General features: G+C 42.6%; 2 protein-coding genes across 6 annotated transcripts in view; one reads left to right on the top strand and one right to left on the bottom strand.

The window, feature by feature from the left end:
* Positions 1–1,183: 1,183 nt before the first annotated feature.
* ADI1 (acireductone dioxygenase 1) lies at positions 1,184–7,250 on the top strand. Of its 4 annotated transcripts, none has more exons than XM_032185511.1 (4): positions 1,184–1,348; positions 2,668–2,787; positions 3,895–4,074; positions 5,826–7,250. In XM_032185511.1, the coding sequence occupies exons 1-4, from the start codon at positions 1,229–1,231 to the stop codon at positions 5,943–5,945; spliced, it is 540 nt and encodes a 179-aa protein (XP_032041402.1). In that variant the 5' UTR covers positions 1,184–1,228; the 3' UTR covers positions 5,946–7,250. The 4 variants fall into 4 exon arrangements, with proteins under 4 accessions (XP_032041402.1, XP_032041401.1, XP_032041404.1 ...); XM_032185510.1 differs by lacking the exon at positions 5,826–7,250 and adding an exon at positions 5,563–5,819; XM_032185513.1 differs by lacking the exons at positions 1,184–1,348; positions 5,826–7,250 and adding exons at positions 1,549–1,893; positions 5,563–5,819.
* Positions 7,251–15,105: 7,855 nt separating this feature from the next.
* The window catches only part of TRAPPC12 (trafficking protein particle complex 12), a 53,229-nt gene continuing 49,091 nt past the window's right edge, over positions 15,106–19,243 (bottom strand). For both annotated transcript variants that reach the window (XM_032184406.1, XM_032184407.1), the window contains exons 10-12: positions 17,684–17,784; positions 16,793–16,880; positions 15,106–15,449 (exon numbers count right to left, since the gene is read on the bottom strand). In XM_032184406.1, the coding sequence (XP_032040297.1) occupies positions 15,207–15,449; positions 16,793–16,880; positions 17,684–17,784 (432 nt within the window). In that variant the 3' untranslated portion in view covers positions 15,106–15,206. The remainder of the gene's footprint in view (positions 15,450–16,792; positions 16,881–17,683; positions 17,785–19,243) is intronic.

The following is a 19,243-nucleotide window of genomic DNA, read 5'->3' as shown; positions in this document are numbered from 1 at the left end:
TGCCTGAAGTGGTTCCTCAATGTGGAAACAAGGAATCTGATAGGAAATAGTTTTATGTTAATTTGATACCGAAGTTTATCATTCTATTTCTGGAAATTCAGAATAGAGGAAAGCTGAAAGAAAGCTGCAAGGTAAGGCTGATATTTCTCAGAGGATTGAGAACGCGAAGAAGGTTGGCTGTAGAAGTTCTTCATAGTGAACTAGAACTTAAATAGGGTATTGCCATTTAATAGACATGCTTCAGTGGATAGGAATTAAAGTTCTGGCTGGGTTTGTGCTTCTAAAAATGTGAGTAATTAATCAGCATTAGACCAACTTACCTATAGTGTTTTGGGACTTGCAATTAAGTTTTATCCAGGAGTGCAATTATGTGAAATATACCTTAAAGAGATCTGGTAACATTTCTAATAATCCAAGAAATATCTGTAAGACTAGTCATTTTGGTGAGTAAATTTCTCACTTTTTATGAAAATAGGACCAGTCCCCAACTATTTTTTTTGGTTATTTTTCCACCCTTAAATGGTGTTTAACTGACTGATGGCTTATTTACTGTGGTGGAGCTAGAGGCTGGAAGGGGCTTTGAGGGTGGCTTGGCCAGGCAAGCTTCCTCGACCTGGGTGCTCAGGTTGTGCTGAGTCAGGTTTTGAATAAATCCTTGGATGGAGACAGCACAACCTTTCTGGGAAGCACGTTCCGGTGTTTTACTATCTCTTTTTTTCTCCTTTTTCCTCATGTATTTTTATTTCTCCGTGTTTGGATGCTGCAATGCAGGTGTTTGAGGCTGAGACCAACTGGTGCGTTCACCCTTGAGCATTACTAGTGCAGACCAGTAAGCCAAGCTGATTTTTAAGTTAGGCACGATGTGTGCTGCCACCAGCCACCAAGCCTGGCACTTGCAAGAAACCTGTTCACCAGCCCAATTTGTCCACAGAGACCTAGAGCTCGAGGCATGCTTTCATCGCTCACGATGTCGAGCCGAAGCCTATAAGGGAAAGTAACAGCTATTTACGCTGTGCCTGTGTTTCCAGGGCTTGAAATGGTCCCGAAAACGAGCAGAAAACAAACAAACAAACAAACAAGGAAAAAAAAAAAAAAAAAAAAAAAACGCGGCCCCGGGAGCTGCTCGCCGAGCTCTCCTCGGGGCGGGCCGCAGCGCGCCGCTCCCGCCCAGCCCAGCCCGGCCTCGAGGAGGCTCCCGCTGCCAAAGCAAAAAAAAATAAAAATAAAAATGGTGGAGGCCTGGTACATGGACGAGTCCCAGGAGGACCAGCGGGCGCCCCACAGGCTGCACCCCAACCGCGCCGTCAGCCTGGAGCAGCTGCGCCTCCTCGGCGTCACCTACCGCAAAGTAAGAGCCGGGGCCCCCCCCACCCCGAGCGGGACGCGGCTGAGCGAGGCCCCGGCGCCGCGCCTAAAATGGCGCCGGGCCCCCGGCGCTGAGGCGGCAGCCGGGGGGGTCGCCCTAATGCCGCCGCTCCCCTTCTCCTCACGCAGTGCAGGAACCAGGAGTCTGAGCTCTGTGTCGGTGCTGAGGGCTCTTCTGAAGCACAGCGCCAGCCGTGCTGGGCCGTGTGGTGGTCGTGCAAGAGCCCCCCTTTCCTGCGTGCATCAGGCAGAAGGGCTGCGTGACAGGGAATTTCTGTCACAAACTACAAATCGGGCATGCCTCAGCTATAAAGCGCGTTCATTAAGAGCTCGTGATTTTCTCTCCCCTGTAATCGCACCTCAGGGGCTTGAGGAGTTCAGCACAAGCGGTGCTGCAGAATTGGGAGTACCTCGGGGGGGCAGGGACATACGTTGTTGGCCTTTGAAGTGTGCTGCATGCTGTGTGAGGTAGGGACATGCTGCAAGAGTCAGTAAACCGTGGAAAATCCCGCAGTTATGAAACCTCAGGTAACTTTCCATTTCCCTCCTTTTAGTAGCTCTCCCACTTTCAGAAATCTGGCATCTGAGCAGAAAAAGTGGAGTGTATCCAAGGCAATTTATTAATACATTTCTGGCATAATCAGCAAAGACCCCAAAGTTACTAATTTCTAATTTAATCTTATTTATTGGTGCCATGCTGCTGCTCTTTTGTGTATGACAATAGCTTTGTGTGCTTGGAAGCAAGTCATGCCAAGTGGGGAAGTGGTGCTGAAAGCAGCTGGCGTGTCTGCCAGCATCTCCAAACCTCAGAAACTGGGATGCAGAGGTAGCAGGAAGGCCTCCCAGATTATTTCTGTGCGAAGGTGGACAGGATATAGGTAAATCAAATGAATCTGGCCCTTGAATGATATTAAGGTTGTAAAAGCAATGTGAGAAGGCAAGTATAGTTTTCTTCAGGGGTAAGTCCATATGGGATGTCCATGCTGATTTCAAAAGCTTTTTTCTCCTTTTCTTTAATCATTCTTGGTTTTCCCCCATGATAACCAAAGAGTAACTCTGTTGGACTTGTTAGTATCTGGTATATCATTTGGCATGCAGTAGTTGTACACTCATGCATTGAACTTTCAATCTTGGAAGGTAGTGGTACGTGTCTTGTGTACCTATGAGAAGCTAACTTAGCTACCCACTGGTGTTATTTGTCTCTCCACTGACATTCTCAACAACTTTGTTTTTTCCTGATTAATAACTTGAATTGTGTCTTAAGCGATTGTCTGAATTCATTTTTTTCTGCCTATTTTTCAGTTGGATGCTGATAACTATGAGACTGATCCATGTCTGAAAGAGATTCGGAAAGCGGAAAATTATTCTTGGATGGATATAATAACTATACATAAAGACAAGCTTCCAAATTACGAAGAAAAGGTATGTAAGCTTTTGCTTTGAATGAAGATTTGTATTCTGAAGTCCATTGCTAGTGTGTGCAGCCAGCTTCGTAATACACATTCATTGTGAGCAGAGTCTCAGGGGTGAGATTTCCATGTTTAAAATACATTCTGTTCAGAAGTCCTTAACTTAAAAAAAAAAAAAAAAAAAAAAGTTTTGATACTGATTTTCAAATGGGAGGGGAGGGTGGGGGAGATAGGCTTTTTGCTTCTTAGATTGGCTTCGAAGTTTTTTAGGTTAGTTCCCATGACTGTGTCATTTTGAACATAAGGTTCCTACAAGTAGAGCCCTGTAGATATGGACCTGACTTCAGAGAGACTAACAAACTGGGATGAAGGCAGGTTGTTGCCAGCTCTGCACGAGATTTGAAGGCCAAAACATCCTAATGGCTGTTGCAAAATTCATCTTTTCAAAGGAACATATCGTGGAATTTGAGGGATACATTCTCCTCACAAGAAGATTTGTTAACTTGGGCGGCTAACAGCGTGGCTATTTCAAAAAAGCTGAATACGAACAGTGCCAGGCTCCGAGATGAGCCTTCTAAAAGGAATGTTCTCCCTGCCCCAGGGTGTTGGACTGCTGTTCTGGCCTGAATACAACAACCTGGTGGCATTTCCATATTTTCATTCAATTTTTGTCTATTTACCAGTTTAAGTGCATTGTGTTACACTGGCATTAAATTTTTTTACAAGGTGAATTAGGTTGTAACTCAAGTATCCTGTGTGAGCTCAACCTGATACACAGATAAGCCTTTACTCACTGGGAACGTGGACTTTTGCACATTTTGCTGTGCTGAATCAGTAAAGGCTGAGGTCTGTTTCAGGCCCACCTGCTCTAGCATGGCTAAACAGCATCCAGAACTAAACAGATGATGTTATCTGGTATAGAACATTTAACGCATGTTTGGAAGCATCCACAGACTGTCTCTGGCTGATTGGATTGGCTGTTTTAATCCTATTGGTCTCATCTGTCAGTTAAATCACTGCATAGTTAGAAAGCCTTTGTCTGCTTTGCCAAATGTTTCAGCCATGTTTTTTAGCAGTGATTCTGTGTTCAGTAGTTTTAAAAGATATCTGCTATCCCTAGATAAAAACATTTTATGAAGAACATTTACACCTAGACGATGAAATTCGCTACATCTTAGATGGATCTGGCTATTTTGATGTTCGAGACAAGGATGACAAATGGATCCGAATTTCCATGGAGAAAGGAGACATGATAACCCTCCCTGCTGGCATATATCACCGATTTACGCTGGATGAGAATGTATGTTACTATAGTTTACCGTAAGTTTTGATGACAAATGTCTGTGAGTGTATATCTTATTAGTAACTGCATGCCCTGAGACTTTGCAGTTCATTAGCAAAGCATATTAAATATGAAGTAGGAATATGAAAAATACTAAATAATTCACAGCATCTGAACCTTTCATCTCCAGGTCACAAATCCAGCTTCATCTCATCAGCTGTAACTGCAAGTCATTGCCACGTGATACCCATAGTGTATTTTGTGTGACAGTGGTGTCATAGCCAGGCCCTGCCTGCAGCGAGATTGCCCCTACTGCCACTTGTGGCATGGAGATGGATCCTTCTGTGTTGTCTTGTTGGGTGTCTTTGTATGGAGAGACAGAGCATACCTGTCTAGATCAGTGGCATTCTTTATAAGCGCTAAATTCACCTTCAGGGAAAGAATGATTTAAGGGTCCAGAGCCACTACATGCAGCTGGCGTATGCCAGACTGAACGCTTGCTTCACAGGAGGTGACCTGCTTTTGGAGAGTATTTTTGGCAACAGGACTGTGAGATTGAGAGTCCTGAGCTGTGTGCCTGCCCTTGTGGACTTCTACATGTAGGTTTTTAATCTCAGCATTAGCCCTAGAAAAAGGGGAAATGTGTGTCATTGTCTCCTGTGTAGCAAGATCCCATCTCTGGCATGGTCCTGACTGTGATATAATTTTGAATCAGCTGCCCAGGTAGCAGTTAATGTCTATGAAAAAAAAATAAAAACATACTTTAGTGAAAAACCCAGCTTCTCATGTCTACATTTTGAGATCCACAATGAATCAGCTACAAACATTATTTTAAGGCTTTTTCATTACATACACAGAATGTAATGGGTTATGGGTTGAATCCACAAGAAGTCGTAAACATTTATGTCCACTTCAGGAACTTCAGTCCAGAAATGGAATCTTCAAAGTCTCACATAAATTCTTTAGGTACTTCTAGACCTTTGGGTTTTGCAGCTAAATTCTTTAGGTACCTAACTTTGTTCTTGACATTGCTGAGCATGTAGGTACAGGATAAGCACTTTGCAGTGTTTACAAAATAGTTAGGGCCTAAGCCTGTAGAATATTTGGTAGTAGAGAAGAGGAGAGTTCCCCATAACTCAGTGTTTGGAGCACTTATGCAGGATGTAAAACGCCGTTCTCTGCTGCCACAGCTGCACCTTCCCACCTGGCATACTTTTGGCTAGCTGGTGGCGAGGGCTATTACTTTTTCTTTTGAAATCTGGAGACTTTTCACGTTCCGTACATAATGGGTTTTTATTTTTTGGCTAGTTTCTGTATTCCCCATTCAGCTCTTATGGCCCTCACTTGGAAGCTTGTGATATTCCTCAGGCCCCCAGTGATCTTGTGTCTTCTGCTTGTTGTTGTTTAACTAAGCAAGTAGGAATTAGATGCTGTACTGCTCAGTATTGTGGATCCAGTGCAAAATGATCTGCATAAGACAGGATTTATCTGGTTTCTGTGAAACAGGGAGAAGTACTGTTTGCCTGGCCTGGAGGCACTGATTGTGACACAGGAGATCACTGCATAAGTGCAAAATCCCCTTGCTGCAGTAGCTGGCAGCAGAAACAACAGCATAATGCTACAATATTCTGGAACATGTGAAGCTTTCAGTCCGTCTTGAAACAGTTTCAAAAACCGCTGCAGAAGTGCAAATGAAACCATTAACTTCAGAATTATGATCCCATGGAAAGGAGCTCTTACGTTACTTGTGGCTTCTTGTTCTTTGACAGAATTACGTGAAGGCAATGAGGCTGTTCGTTGGAGAACCAGTCTGGACAGCATACAACAGACCAGCTGATGATTTTCCTGCTCGGAAACAGTATATGAAGTTTTTGACTGAAGCACAGTAATGGTGTCTGCGACCTGACAGGTGGAGCAGCCTTGAAGCCAATCGGAATAAATGTGATTTTTCAACCGACTACACTACTGGTTGCATATACACTGGAATCACAAAATCATAGACAAATTTAGGCTGAAAGGTCATCTGGAGGCCACTTAGTCCGTTCCCCTTTGAAGTACAGGGCCAACTTCAAAATTAAACCAGGTTGCTCAGGCTCCTGAGTTTTGAAAGCCTCCGGTGCAGGAGACTCCACAGGCTGGCCAGGTACTTGCTCCATTGCTTAGCCGCTCTTGTGGCCTCACAATTTCTCTTCATGTCCAAATCCCTTGACACCGCGAGTGGTTGTTATCTCTCACCCTGAGAAGAATCTGGCTTGGAGTTCTCTGCACTCCCTTCTCTAGTGGCAAAATACAATTAGGTCTTCCCTTAGTCCTCTCCAGGCTAGACAAACAAGTGTCCTAAACTGGACTTTTGGCAATCCAAGTTGTTAGTGATGATATAAACTATGATTTGTCCTGGCTCTGACTACTGAGGAATGTCACTTGTAGCCAGCTTAGTCAAACAGAAACAACTGGCCATTCCTAGCCTGATGGTCCACAAGTTTTTCACCTACTTTGTAGCTCGTATTCCCAGTCTGAGTACAACGCTACTGTGGGAAACTGTTGAAAGCCTTGCTGTATGCAAGGTAACTGCCATCCACTGTTTCCCCTCTGCAACAGAGCCATTTATTTCCTCCTAGACGGCAGTCGGGATGGTCAAGCAGAATGTGCCTTTGGTAAATTGGTGTTGACCAACTATTCCCAGTTCCTTATATTTCGTGTGCCTGGAATGGCTTATTCCATAATTTGCAGAAATATGGATGGCCAGCGTCTTGTTCCCCAGATCCTCTTTCTCTCCTTTTTGAAGATGTCTGTAACATTTGCCTTTTTCTGGCCAAAAAGATTTCTGTGATCTCTTTAATGATGGCAGCCTTCTGGTAACATTAGCCAGTTGCATTTACAGTAGCTCAGGAATCCATTTTCTAACCCTTTTTTTCCTGATGTTTCTGGCAGGTAGAGTTGGGAGAGGTGGGCTACATTAATATTCATTCTGCTCTGAATCCATGCTAATGAACTATGTAGGATTCTAGTTTTAATTAAAGAAAATAAACCCAACTTCATTCTTGTCTAAAAATGTTCACAAGATAAATTTGCATAATCGGCATTTTACTATGCAGCTTCCCTAGCTCACGCCTGGTACGTAAAGCTTTGGTTTTCTCTTGGCAAAATGTAGCAATTTGCTCCCATGAGTTATTAATAAAATTAATTTGACTTCAGTATGGTTGCTTTTTTTTTTTTTCTTCCTTTTTTTTTTCTGCTGCAGACATTAAGGATACGTTGAGCAATGGTGTTACTGCTGTAATTTTTAACCAGCTTTTATTCCTTGTTCTGCTGCTGACCTGTTCTGTAACCAGACAAAGCACTAAGTGCGTGCCTCAGTTTCTTTAGCTGTGAAATAAAGAAGATACATGGACTTAAACGTGCTGGCCCAGTTTTCAGTAAGTGCCTTGCTGTTACTCCAGGCATGCTGCTCCTCAGCAGTGGGTACAGAAACATTTTGGTATGAATTTGCTCCTTGCAGTGAGTCAGCTGTGCAGATTGTGGTGTGTGCTTCAGCTCCCAGAGGATGATGAGAGCACAGATTCTGCACTGCCTGCAGCCTGTGTGCCAATTTAAGCCATATGCAGTACAAACTCCTGTCTTGCAGTTGCTCATATAAACAGGACTCAAGCAAGATGAGACTTGGGGTTATGTAAATTTTCATAAGGTAGTACAAAGGAGAAAATTAATTGAACTTTCCCGCTGTTTGTAAGTACAGGTCTGCTAAACATCCCTTCTTTAGCAAGCAATCTTTTCTTTATCTTGCAGGAGCATTACGTACAATAATGGCTAGGTCTAGAAGTGTCTCTGAAAACAAAGTTGTGGTTTTGAAGTGAAGCTGTACCAGCTTTTATCTTAAAAGGTGTAAACAGCAAGAAAAAAGGGCATATAGTTCCTGTCTCCCAGTATTGGATTGCAAGGTCACTGCTGAGGCAGGCACACACCTGATCATAAATTCTGCAGGTGCTGGACTCAGTCTGTGGCAGTAGGGTGCAGGCACAACCCACGTTTGCGAAATGAGAGCCCGCAGAGAGCTTAGCTCAGCCTGCATTAGCTTTTGTGCTGTGGTTTGTAAGCCTGGCTGAAAATCAGAGTTACCAGCAAACATCAGGTATAACTGTGGTCAGGTTCTTCAGGTAAGCCTGCATGGATGCTGTGCTGTGCCCACCGGATCAGGGATTTGTATGCCATGTCCATGGCAGCAGCACTGCAACATCCTCTTATGCAGCACCAAATGCACGGGGGCATCCCAGTCCCAGTACAAATTTATGGGATTTTTCAAGGTACAGCTACAGGATTAAGTGACAGTTACCACCTGCAACAAGTTTTATTTATTTGACTTCTATGCCACAGAAAATGGTACTTCTGCATGTGCAGGAAAATGACTGCTTTTTCCTGGTGCTGCTGTCAGTCTGCGGAATCCAATATAATTCATCTTTTCCTTTGTTTTCTTTTGTACCAGAAGTCAACACAAATCTATTAATTCCTCCTCCTTCTCCCATGGGCCTCTCTGCTTTGATTCTCTTTCTTTTGCTCTTTGTGCAAAAAGAAAAATGGAAGCTGTGGAGCTGAGGAGCTCTGTGCTCAGCACCATCATCCGGGCCCGGTCAGACTGAGGGAGCCACCAGGAAGGGAGCCCAGGTGATGTTCTCTGCTTGTGGGAGATTTACGGCTTGGAGGCAGCAAGGAGGGGATAGATACAGGAAAGAAGCTGCCCACAGCAATTGCTTTCGGCATCTCGCTGATGTAGAATGTGACCTCGGAAACAGGACTGAACCACCTTGTTTTGTTGCCTCTCCGGAGGAATATATACCCCTGGTACAGCTCCCATCTCCGGGCTGTCAAGAATAACACACGATAACACCGCTGAGCATCATTCATCATTTTCATAGCACAATGCATTCTGCTGCTGAGAGGTGGCAGTGACTGCGAGGGTCTTGCTGTGAATGCTTTTAAATGCGTGCCCTTTAGTGCTATAGGTGTTCTTGAAGGGTTGAAAGCATTACTATCCACAGCATTTTTGTCAGCCAGGAAAAAAAGCAATTTGGAGGCAGTATAAACACTCGGTGAAGAGCTTGCGTGGGAGATTGCACTGGGGGAAAACAGCTGGACAGAGAAAATGTTAATATTAATAGGAAAAGCCCCAAGGAGCGGAGAGAGAACATACGATTCTATCACATATCTAAAAGCAAGAAGTGAAATCGATACTTTTTGGTCCAAAAACATGAGTCTGTTTTGCTGCAGCCAGTGGAAAACCTCAGTGCATTGATGTAATATTAAAATTTATGTAAGTGGTTCAGCAATATCACGTTGGCACCGTTAACTCAGACAAGGGGAATATTTCAACTTCTCCAGGATTAGAGTTTAAAAAAAAAGATGATAATGGAGAAATGGTGCTGAATTGAAGGGTTTGAAGGTAGCTTTTTGAATACCTGTGTATTATTTTTCACATTAATGCAGCTTGTTCCCAAGTGCTGTGTACCTCACTTTCTCGTGACTGTCCTGGGAGAGCAGTGCCCTTGTTTTCTGCAAGTGGACTCAGAATGGTGGATGGTCAGTGGGCTTTTTAATGGACCAAGTGAACAAACAGGTGGCTGACAAACTCTGTGACCTTGCCCTCCTTTGTTAGCTGTCCTGGGTAAGTGTCTTTGGCAGGGGATCCCCTCGGGGAAGCTGATTGCCTTAGCACCAAGTTGTTTCACAGCCAGTCAGCAGCTTCAGGTGCTTGTGTGTGCTGTGTGCAGGTGCCTACAAATGAGATCCTCCAGATCTGGCTGAGGGAGATGCCGAGGGAAAGGGGTGAAGCAGCCGTGGCTGTGGAGCGCAGGGATCATGCCGCTTCCCTGTGGCTGGGGGCCTGTAGCTGCCTGTCTGGGCTGCTGAACTCAACGAGTCAAAGCCTTTGTGCTTTCAGAGCACTGTGTCTGAATGTCCTGCTGGCAGAACAGGTGCTCTCCTGCCTGGTTTCTGCCTCCAGGATTTAGCTTGAGCTAAAAACTTATTGGAAGGGACAGTTTCATGACAAAGGGAATCGTTTAATATCAGCTGGCAGAGACCAATGCACATAAAGACTGAAGTGGCAGCTGAGTGCCACTTTGAAGAATGTCCCTTGTTGCCAAATGGTAAATTTAGGGGTTTGGTCAGACAGAAGCCGGGAACCCTTCCTGTGCTATGCTCAGAAATTACATCATCTCTTTGGGATTTTGTCCTGTGAAAATGACAGAAATTCGGACTCCCTTCCCTCTCCCCAGAACAGGGTCACTGCCGGGTGTCTTCTGTTTCCTGAAACCAAATAAACACCAACACATCAGGGAATGAATTAGTGTTACAATTAAATATTCCTGGCTCAAAGAGCCATATTTGATCTGAATTGCTGCATTCATTGTGACTTTACAGCTTGAATCCCAAAACATTTTGTGTGTTTGCAAAAATGTACTCTGCTCTACCTGCAGCTTGAAAAACCCACGATTTTATACAATGTAGTCACTAGCTCTCCTTTTCTGTTAACTGTACTAATGCCCAGGTAAGACAAAGAGACAAAACTTCGAAAATTAAAATGCTTGGGTAAATATTCAGCAGCTAAAGGGAGGGGGACATATTTTGCTGCCAGTTTCTCCTGCTGTAGCTCTCTGTGGGTTACCTCCACTGATTTTGAGAAGTCCCCTGCCTTTTGATCATCTTTTGTGCTTTTTGTCAAGATACCAATAAATAACTGTGGTGCCTGTCAGCGAGCCACATCGACTGGTAGAAAATTAGACTGAGTCTGCTCCTTGTGTTTTGGGTGGTGGCTCTGTGTGACCTGCAGTTAGTGGCCATGGTGACAGCAGCCACTCTGCGCTCTAAATCCCGATTTTCCCTGTGGTCACAGATAGTCCAGCCTGAAGGATTTGGATCTGGGCTTATTTTTTCTCTGTTTTACCAATGGTTCAGGCAACTTAACACCAATCTGCTGTTAGTGAGTGGGAGGGAAGCTGCTGGCGGTGATGCTGGGGTCAGGAGGCAGCCCTGGTGTTGCCAGGCTGGGGCTCGGTCCCGTTGCCTACCCCTGGCGTGTGGTGTGCCAGCACCTGCTCAGCCCCTCTGCTGTATGATAGATGCTTTAAAAGCAGCTCAAGTCATTCTATTCCACAGCTTTTAACTTCGGTATTTTCAGTTCAGCACTGACAGTTTTGACAATTTTTCAAAGTCAGCCAGGAACCTCCTCCCTCCTTCACTCCCCGCCTCAGCTAAATAACATCCCATTTTTTTTCCCCTCTCTTTGTGGGTAAATTGCAGGCTGTTGCTGGCTTTCAGATGGACTTTTTAATGCCGAGCACTCTCATACATAACAGAAATATATGCAAATATTTCCAAAGGTAGGTAGGACAGATTGATTCAGAGCACCATGGATAAGGCAATAGCTGGATTCTCCCATCCACCCCAATCTCTCTTTTCCTCACCAACACCAAGATTGTGACCGTCTCACACACCTGCTGAAGATGAGTGATTCCCAAGCCGATTTGTAGAAATAAGCAGAAAAGCAGCTTTCCAGCAGCTTGTCTTCAAGTCAGTGCTGGTGCTTTTTTACATTCAGTACTTCAGAACTGCTGTCCATGTGCTAAAATCATGAAGATTTTAGCATGGCTACTGTGTAAAGATCCTCATTGGTAAAATCCATTTTTATAATGTTCTATCAGGAGGACAGAAAGCAGGGAAGAAAGGGAAGGTGGCCTCTTCCTTTGAGCTCATATAGGTGTGAGCTTAGGGACAGAAACCACCTTGTTCCAACATCTAGAGTTTCCTTGGCCTCTGCTCATGACAGCAGCAATCTTGGTGGTTTCTCTCTGAGCAGCCTGAGGATGACTCTGGCTGCTGTGGTTCCACCTATTTGCAATAAATTTCTATCTGTATTTTATGTTTCAGGTTTGTTTTCAGCACACTGCTTGGATTGATTGCACGGTGAAGCAGAGAAGGAATACAAACTTTGCACTACAGCTAAATCTGACTGGAGATGGGGTGCTGAGTACCTGGCAGACATCTGTTGGAGGACTGCAGTGCACGTGATTGATGAAGCACATTAGCTGACATATGAGTAAGACAGACATAACTTACCTGGTCACAGCCCACTTATTCCCCTCTGATTTGATCTGGGAGACACCTGCAGCAAAGGCTTCAGAAAAGGATTGGCTGCCTACCACTTCTTAAACTACGATAATGCATGAAACTTTGCAGCCCATCCAGGTGGGTGGTTACTCCTGGTACATCCTCGTTTTGTTACCCTCAGGATGAACGTCAAGCTGCAGAAGGTTTTTGCTGCCTTGGTCAGTTTTTCAGCCAGGTCAGGAGCTCAGCCAGCTTGTGCAGAACCGCATGAGTGCTCACGCTGACATGAAGGATGGGGTAGGTGGAGGACCACGCATCCTTCCCTGTATGCTGGCTGAAGTCCACCGTGGAGCCTGAGTGCTTGGGCACGTCTGCACCTGTGTTTGGGGGAATATTTAACGTGGCCTCCCTGAAAACTGAGGCACTAGGAAAATAAAAGTAAGCAGCTGCTTGGAGGACGCCAGCATCACCTGAACTGCAGTTAGGTATGAGGAATGGCAGAGAGCTGCTGAAGTGCTTTTGAGGCTCAGGGTCTCTGTGCATAATGTAATTATCTGAATGCCTGAAGTACAGCATATTTGCTTCTTTTTTTTAATAAAAGAGGAAATTTAAATGCAAAACTTCTGTTAAGGCACATTAAGCTTTAAGACTCGAATACAACAATCATCTCATTCAGGCTCTACTCTCTGCAGCTTTTCTCACTTAGCCAGATGACACATGCCTGCTGTGTTTTAGAACTGAGCGCTGCCCTCATTTACACCAGGAACCCTCATTAAATTCAGCTGAATTCATTGAATTTAACAGGATTGCCTGGTGTAATTAATGTTTTGAGGACAATTTTTTTTTCCTTAGCTTTAATGCTTTAACACCATACACAGCATTTAGATGTGTAGTTGTCTGAACACAGGAAATTCAAACACTTCTATATATGTTAAGCCCAAGCCATCCAGTGACATTGACACCATTTCTTGCATTTTTATAAACATTTAACAATTTGCATAAATCCTGCAGTGATGATATGCCTTTGCATTTAAATTTTAATTATTCTGCAAGTCTACCAGGATGTCACTTGTTTAATGGCTCACTGAGCTTGGAGGTCACCCAGTCCAAGTCTCCTCTACTGATGTTTTTATTCAAGTAAAAGCTTCTGCTAATGAGAACACAGCAAACATACTGAAATGTATGAATGTCATATGTATGAATTAGAAATTAGAGAAACTTAGAGAACAGGGGATTATGTTTTCATGGTGTTTCTGTTTTAATGATTATTTGACTGACTAGGACCGTAAATTCTTGTTCTCTGCTGATCTGGACACAGGTTGTCATTTACACATGCAGTGAGTGTAAGGGACTGCTGAATCAAAAAAGAAACCATTTTTTTCCTGGACTGTAGAGCTGGATGGCTTCCGTGTTCTGGGTGATGATGACTCCAGCTAATTTCATTTAGAATTAGGAAAGACAAATCAAGCTTCCTGAAAGCATCTTTCGGAGTTGCAGAGGTGAGTAGATCAGACAACAATGGAACGAGACAGCTGACCTTAAGCAAAAAGCATGGGAATCTCTGCTATATGTTATTAATTTATGTATCATTATAAATTTATTTAACTGGACTCATTCAGTGCTCTCAAAACCTTCAAATATGAGGAAGTTTATGTACCAGGATCCCTCCCTATCTGCTAAGAAATCCCCCACACAAGAAAAAGTGACCTATGTTGGAGAAAACACTAAAATTACTTATAATGAGTAACTATTGGATCAGATTAAGAGTTGTGAAATCCTGAAAACGACACTGATTTCAACTCTGTTATACAACTTGAACTAAGGATTTGTCCAATTACTCTTAAAACTTCATCTAAAATTATAAAAATATTTAAATTAAATGTAAAAGCTAATAAAGAGTAATGCAGAAATAACTTTTTATTTCACTGTATTTTAATGCTTCCTAAAGATAGGTAAATGGTGCTTAAGCCCACTTGAAAGAGGAGGTGCTGAATCTTTCATTGTTGTTAATACTGGTATCTTAGGACAAGTCTACCCAGGTGCTGCACAAGTTTAATTCAGACTCAGCTATGGAACCTAGAGGCCAAGCCACAGAAATACCAATTTAATTTCTTTCAGTTGATTAGCCACTCAGCCACTGATTTGTATGTACATTTGTACAATAATAAATAAAAATATGTATAAATAAAATATATACAAAAAATAAAAAATGTACAATATACTGCAAGAAAGGAACAAATTCTATGGAGCCAGGCTCTGTTCAGTAGCAGCCAATGCCAGGACAAAAGGCACAAATTGGAACAAAAGAGGTTCTGTTTAAATATCAGGAAACACTTCTTCACTGTGTGGGTGACAGAGCACTGGCACAGGTTGCCCAGGGGTGTTGTGGAGTCTCCTTACCTGGAGATCTTCAAAAGCCACCTGGGCAGCTTGTTCTGGGTAGTCCTGCTTGAGCTGAGATGCTGCACAGATGATCTTCAGAGGTCCTTTCTAAGAACAACCATTCTGTGACTTTGTATGGTGGTTTTCTAGCAACCTCATTTGAGAGCAGTGGACATACAAAAGTCTAGTAGTGTCAGTATTCTGATTAGGGGAAGTAAGATACACACAATAAAAGCAACTGAATAAATGTGCATTCAGAATTTCTATAACACACTGATATTCTGTCAGTAAATTTAGCTGATGAAATTATCTCAGATCATTTACTCGCTAATTACTGAAAAACACTAACAGTCATCAAGACAAATAAGGTCAAATGCATTTTTTCTTATAAAAGGAAGCACTGGAGTAACTGAGTGTTTGTATATATATATGCACATATGTACTGTAATGAGAAATAACTAGACAGGAACAGACTTGCAGGGATAAAGCTGGCTTTAGGTCAGCACAAAATCTTCACAGTGATAGGGCTGTTAGAGACAACACAGATTCTGTAGGAATGCCACTGACTATTTATAACTGGATAGATTTTATTTTACATTTACACATTAGCAAGAAGTATATACAACTTTTAAAATCGGCTTTGCAGGAGAAAATTAGTTGGAAATGATCTATCCTAACTTGAGACACTGAGTATTAAAGCTATCACCCTCTTTGATAGCTACAGCCTCTAAAAGGGCCTGCTTCTTCTGCATACTGCGAGATGACTCCAGTTCATACATAGTTGTCAGGTTGAAGAGAACACTCTCATGCAGGTAGTGCTTGGGGTCCTGCTGAACCATTCCTTCCAACTGGCGAAGGGAATCCTTGAGTTTTCCCAGATAAAGAAGACAAACAGCAGCATTGTTATTAGCCTAGAGAAAAAATATATCATAAATGAATGTGTGTATATATATATATATATTTACAAGTGATGAGTGAGAAAGTAAAAAGGAAATCTAATCATTTACTATGTGCTATGTACTACTATTTTGTGTGCACAAGCAACTAAAATAGATTCTCAGTCACCTAATCCTAACCTTTTCTTCTTTTCTCAAGAGTTATCCTGTGCTAGTAGGACGCGCTGACTTGTAAGAACTCAAACTCTAAAAGATAAGAGTATAAAATGTAATATAAATAGTATAGAACATTAGATAGTTAAGTGGGAAAATGAATCAGATTTCAAAAACTACATAAGCTTCTGCATACTGTCTTTTTTTTTTTTTTTTAAATGACTTCACTGTATCTTCTACAGTGTTTTTCTCTCTGGCTTACGTATAGAAAATCCACACAAGCAACAGGAATAAATTAACCTATCACAAAGGCATCTACAATTTACTTTAAGGAAGTTCAGCAAATAGGGCAGTCTAATACATCTTAAGGTATCAAGTCAAGTGCATTTTCTTCTCCTAACAACAGGTTTTATGAGTTAACAAAGGATTCCACCAGTACAAAATCATATAACTTGTTTAGCTGCAGAATCTGAAAGCTGCAGATAAAGGAATAATACACCCTTTTAAAAAGTCTTTCTCTCTCTCTTCAGGAAACCTTATTGATTTCTCAGAGTTTATAGTACATACTACTTTACAGCCTTCAAAATGATGCAGTTCATGCACTTCTTAAACTCAGTCCCCTCCATTTTTAAGTCGTCTCAAATCAGGCTTTTGGGGATAAGCTGTCTGAGTTCTCAGGGATGCTCCTATATGACCATGCACTGAAAGCTGCCACAGGTACAAATAGCAAAGTAAATAAACAAACAGCTCTTCTTTGATCTCCTTTTGTGATGGGAATCCAAGGCTCTGATGTGCACCATGCTAAAAATGTCATTTCAAAAATGATTATGTTCCTTCAACACTGTGTGAAATCATGTTACTTTTACATATGTTGGCAGCTGCTATTTCTTTTTCTGACATGCATGCCTATACTAAACACAGTGAATGCAAAAAAAAAAAAAAAAAAAAAAAAAAGCACTTTTGCAAAGATCCCATAAACATAATGATTTGCAATGCCTTCATGCATGTCTAAGTATTCACCAGTTCTTCACTTCCCACCTTTGTATCTTAACCTCACGTATACTAAAAGTTCTTTGGCATACAGGCCACATCTAATTTTTCTATAAAGCTCTGAGCATACTCTGGGTACTTATTAAATACATGTATGAAGGCATTACAAGAATAATTTAGGTGTTCATTATAAATGTAGCAATTTGGAGATTTACCACAGCATTTGATGAGTCGATCCTTAAAATTTCTGTGAAAAATCGATGAGCTTCTGCAAAATTATTCTGACCAAGGTGGAGGAATGCTCTAGAAAGTAAGTGACACATGAATGAGTTCTCCTGGAAAACCCAAGGTGATAATATATTTTAAAAAGAATGGACATCATTTTTTATTTTTCCTATTATAGATGTGAGAGTTTCTGACATTTGTTCTTCACGGTGTAATCTTGAACCAGCAAGGAGACACTGATTTACAGACAAATGGAATGACAACTTGGATCATTTGGCTATTATATATTCTGCCTACCAAAGCAAGAGTCTTCGCTGTGTTTTCATTAATTTAAATGTAGATACTCTCTTCCTGGAATTATTTCTCTTTAGGAAATTAGCCATGCTATATCATTTTCAGAGCACTTTTGAATTGTATTTTCTAAATGTATTAGGCAATGTGCTAAACATTACAAAACTGAGCCCCCCATCATGAAACTCAATTACTGCTGTGTTTTCGAGCATTTTTTGAAACTAAAGAGGCAGCAGCTTTCCTAGCAGATCTGACTGTGGGATAAGGGCTCCAAATAGCTTCTCCTCTCTTAAGCATTATTTATGCAAATGTATATTCAAAAAGCAGACTGAAAACATACAATGCCTGGTAGAATGAGAAAAAGCTTCATAAAATCAACTGAAGGATCACAATTTCAATGCTGGATAACAGGACTGTACCAAGTAATACATATCTCATGGGTCTACATTCCATTCAGTCTCCCTTACAACAGATGTAGTTATATAAAAGACAGAAAGAGAACTTAATTGTGTCAAGGGTAGTTTGATACTCATTATGTATACTTTGAAAAACTATATTTTAAAGATTCATTTAGCCATTAAATTACCTACCTGTTCATTAAAACCATAATCTGGCTCTGTAGTCCATCCAATTTGTGAGTCACTTTTTCAACGTCTTGAAAGTACTTTTCTGCAGTTTTTATGTCTCCAATCTAGACAGCAAAATTGTGAGAAAGTTACCACAATAAGAAGAAAAGAAATCCAGGCTGATTACATCTTCTACAAAGGATAAGAACATGAAAACATGTTGAAGTCCATTATCTAATTGTTTGGTACCAAGACGACTGGGTAACATCTGTTATCAAACAAGGTATCTGAAGAGCCACACTAAGATTACAAAAAAGAACACCACCACCATGTACAGTTTTATCTAGGGCAGTGATTTTCAGCTGTGTTTGTGAAGCACTCATGTACTGTAGAGTAGTGGTGCCACACCTCCTCATTTGGCTCTTTTGTTGTAACTCGCTCCAGAGTTTGTAAAATTAGCTGAAAATGAGAGGTCAGACTTACTTCCAGCAGCACCTGCCTTTCATAAACCCATGATGACTGGGTCTGATCACCTGCTTGCCCTGCAAGTGCTGAGTGTCATCACTCCTTTTCCCACAACATTTCAATTTCCCACAGCATTCTCTTCAAGAAACTGGCTGCTCATGGCTTGGACTGGAATACGCTTTGTTGGGTTAAAAACTGGCTGGATAGCTGGGCCCAAAGAGTTGTGGTGAATGGAGTCAAATCCAGTTGGAGGCTGGTCACTAGTGGCATTCTCCAGGGCTTGGTACTGGGGCCAGTTCTCTTCAATATCTTTATCGATGATCTGGATGAGGGGATCGACTGCACCCTCAGTAAGTTTGCAGATGACACCAAGTTAGGTGCGTGTGTCGATCTGCTTGAGGGTAGGAAGGCTCTGCAGAAGGATCTGGATAGGCTGGACCGATCGGCTGAGGTCAACTGCATGAAGTTCAACAAGGCCAAGTGCCAGTCCTGCACCTGGGGCGCAATAACCCCAAGCAGAGCTACAGACTGGGAGAGGAATGGTTGGAAAGCTGCCATGCAGAGAAGGACCTGGGAGTATTGGTTGATGGTCGGCTGAATATGAGCCAGCAGTGCGCTCAGGTGGCCAAGAAGGCCAACAGCATCCTGGCTTGCATAAGCAGGAGCGTGGCCAGCATGGCGAGGGAAGTGATCGTCCCCCTATACTCGGCTCTGGTGAGGCCGCACCTCAAGTACTGTGTTCAGTTTTGGGCCCCTCGCTACAAGAAGGACATCGAGATGCTTGAGCGGGTTCAGAGAAGGGCAACGAAGCTGGTGAGGGGTCTGGAAAACAAGTCCTACGAGGAGCAGCTGAGAGAGCTGGGTTTGTTCAGCCTGGAGAAAAGGAGGCTCAGGGGTGACCTTATTGCTCTCTATAGGTACCTCAAGGGAGGCTGTAGCGAGGTGGGGGTTGGTCTGTTCTCCCACGTGCCTGGTGACAGGACAAGGGGGAATGGGCTTAAGTTGTGCCAGGGGAGTTTTAGGTTGGATGTTAGGAAGAACTTCTTTACCGAAAGGGTTGTTAGACATTGGAACAGGCTGCCCAGGGAAGTGGTGGAGTCACCATCCCTGGAGGTCTTT

This window comes from Aythya fuligula, chromosome 3 (genome assembly GCF_009819795.1).
Source record: "Aythya fuligula isolate bAytFul2 chromosome 3, bAytFul2.pri, whole genome shotgun sequence".
In the NCBI taxonomy this organism is placed as follows: Eukaryota; Metazoa; Chordata; class Aves; order Anseriformes; family Anatidae; genus Aythya; species Aythya fuligula.
This window is presented reverse-complemented; position numbering and strand designations above follow the sequence as displayed.

Excerpts from the sequence above, each read along its gene's own strand:
- ADI1 (XM_032185510.1), top strand. The coding sequence starts at position 1,229 with ATGGTGGAGGCCTGGTACATGGACGAGTCCCAGGAGGACCAGCGGGCG. Across the intron at positions 1,349-2,667 it reads TCGGCGTCACCTACCGCAAA|TTGGATGCTGATAACTATGA; the intron begins GTAAGAGCCGGG and ends CCTATTTTTCAG. Across the intron at positions 2,788-3,894 it reads TTCCAAATTACGAAGAAAAG|ATAAAAACATTTTATGAAGA; the intron begins GTATGTAAGCTT and ends TGCTATCCCTAG.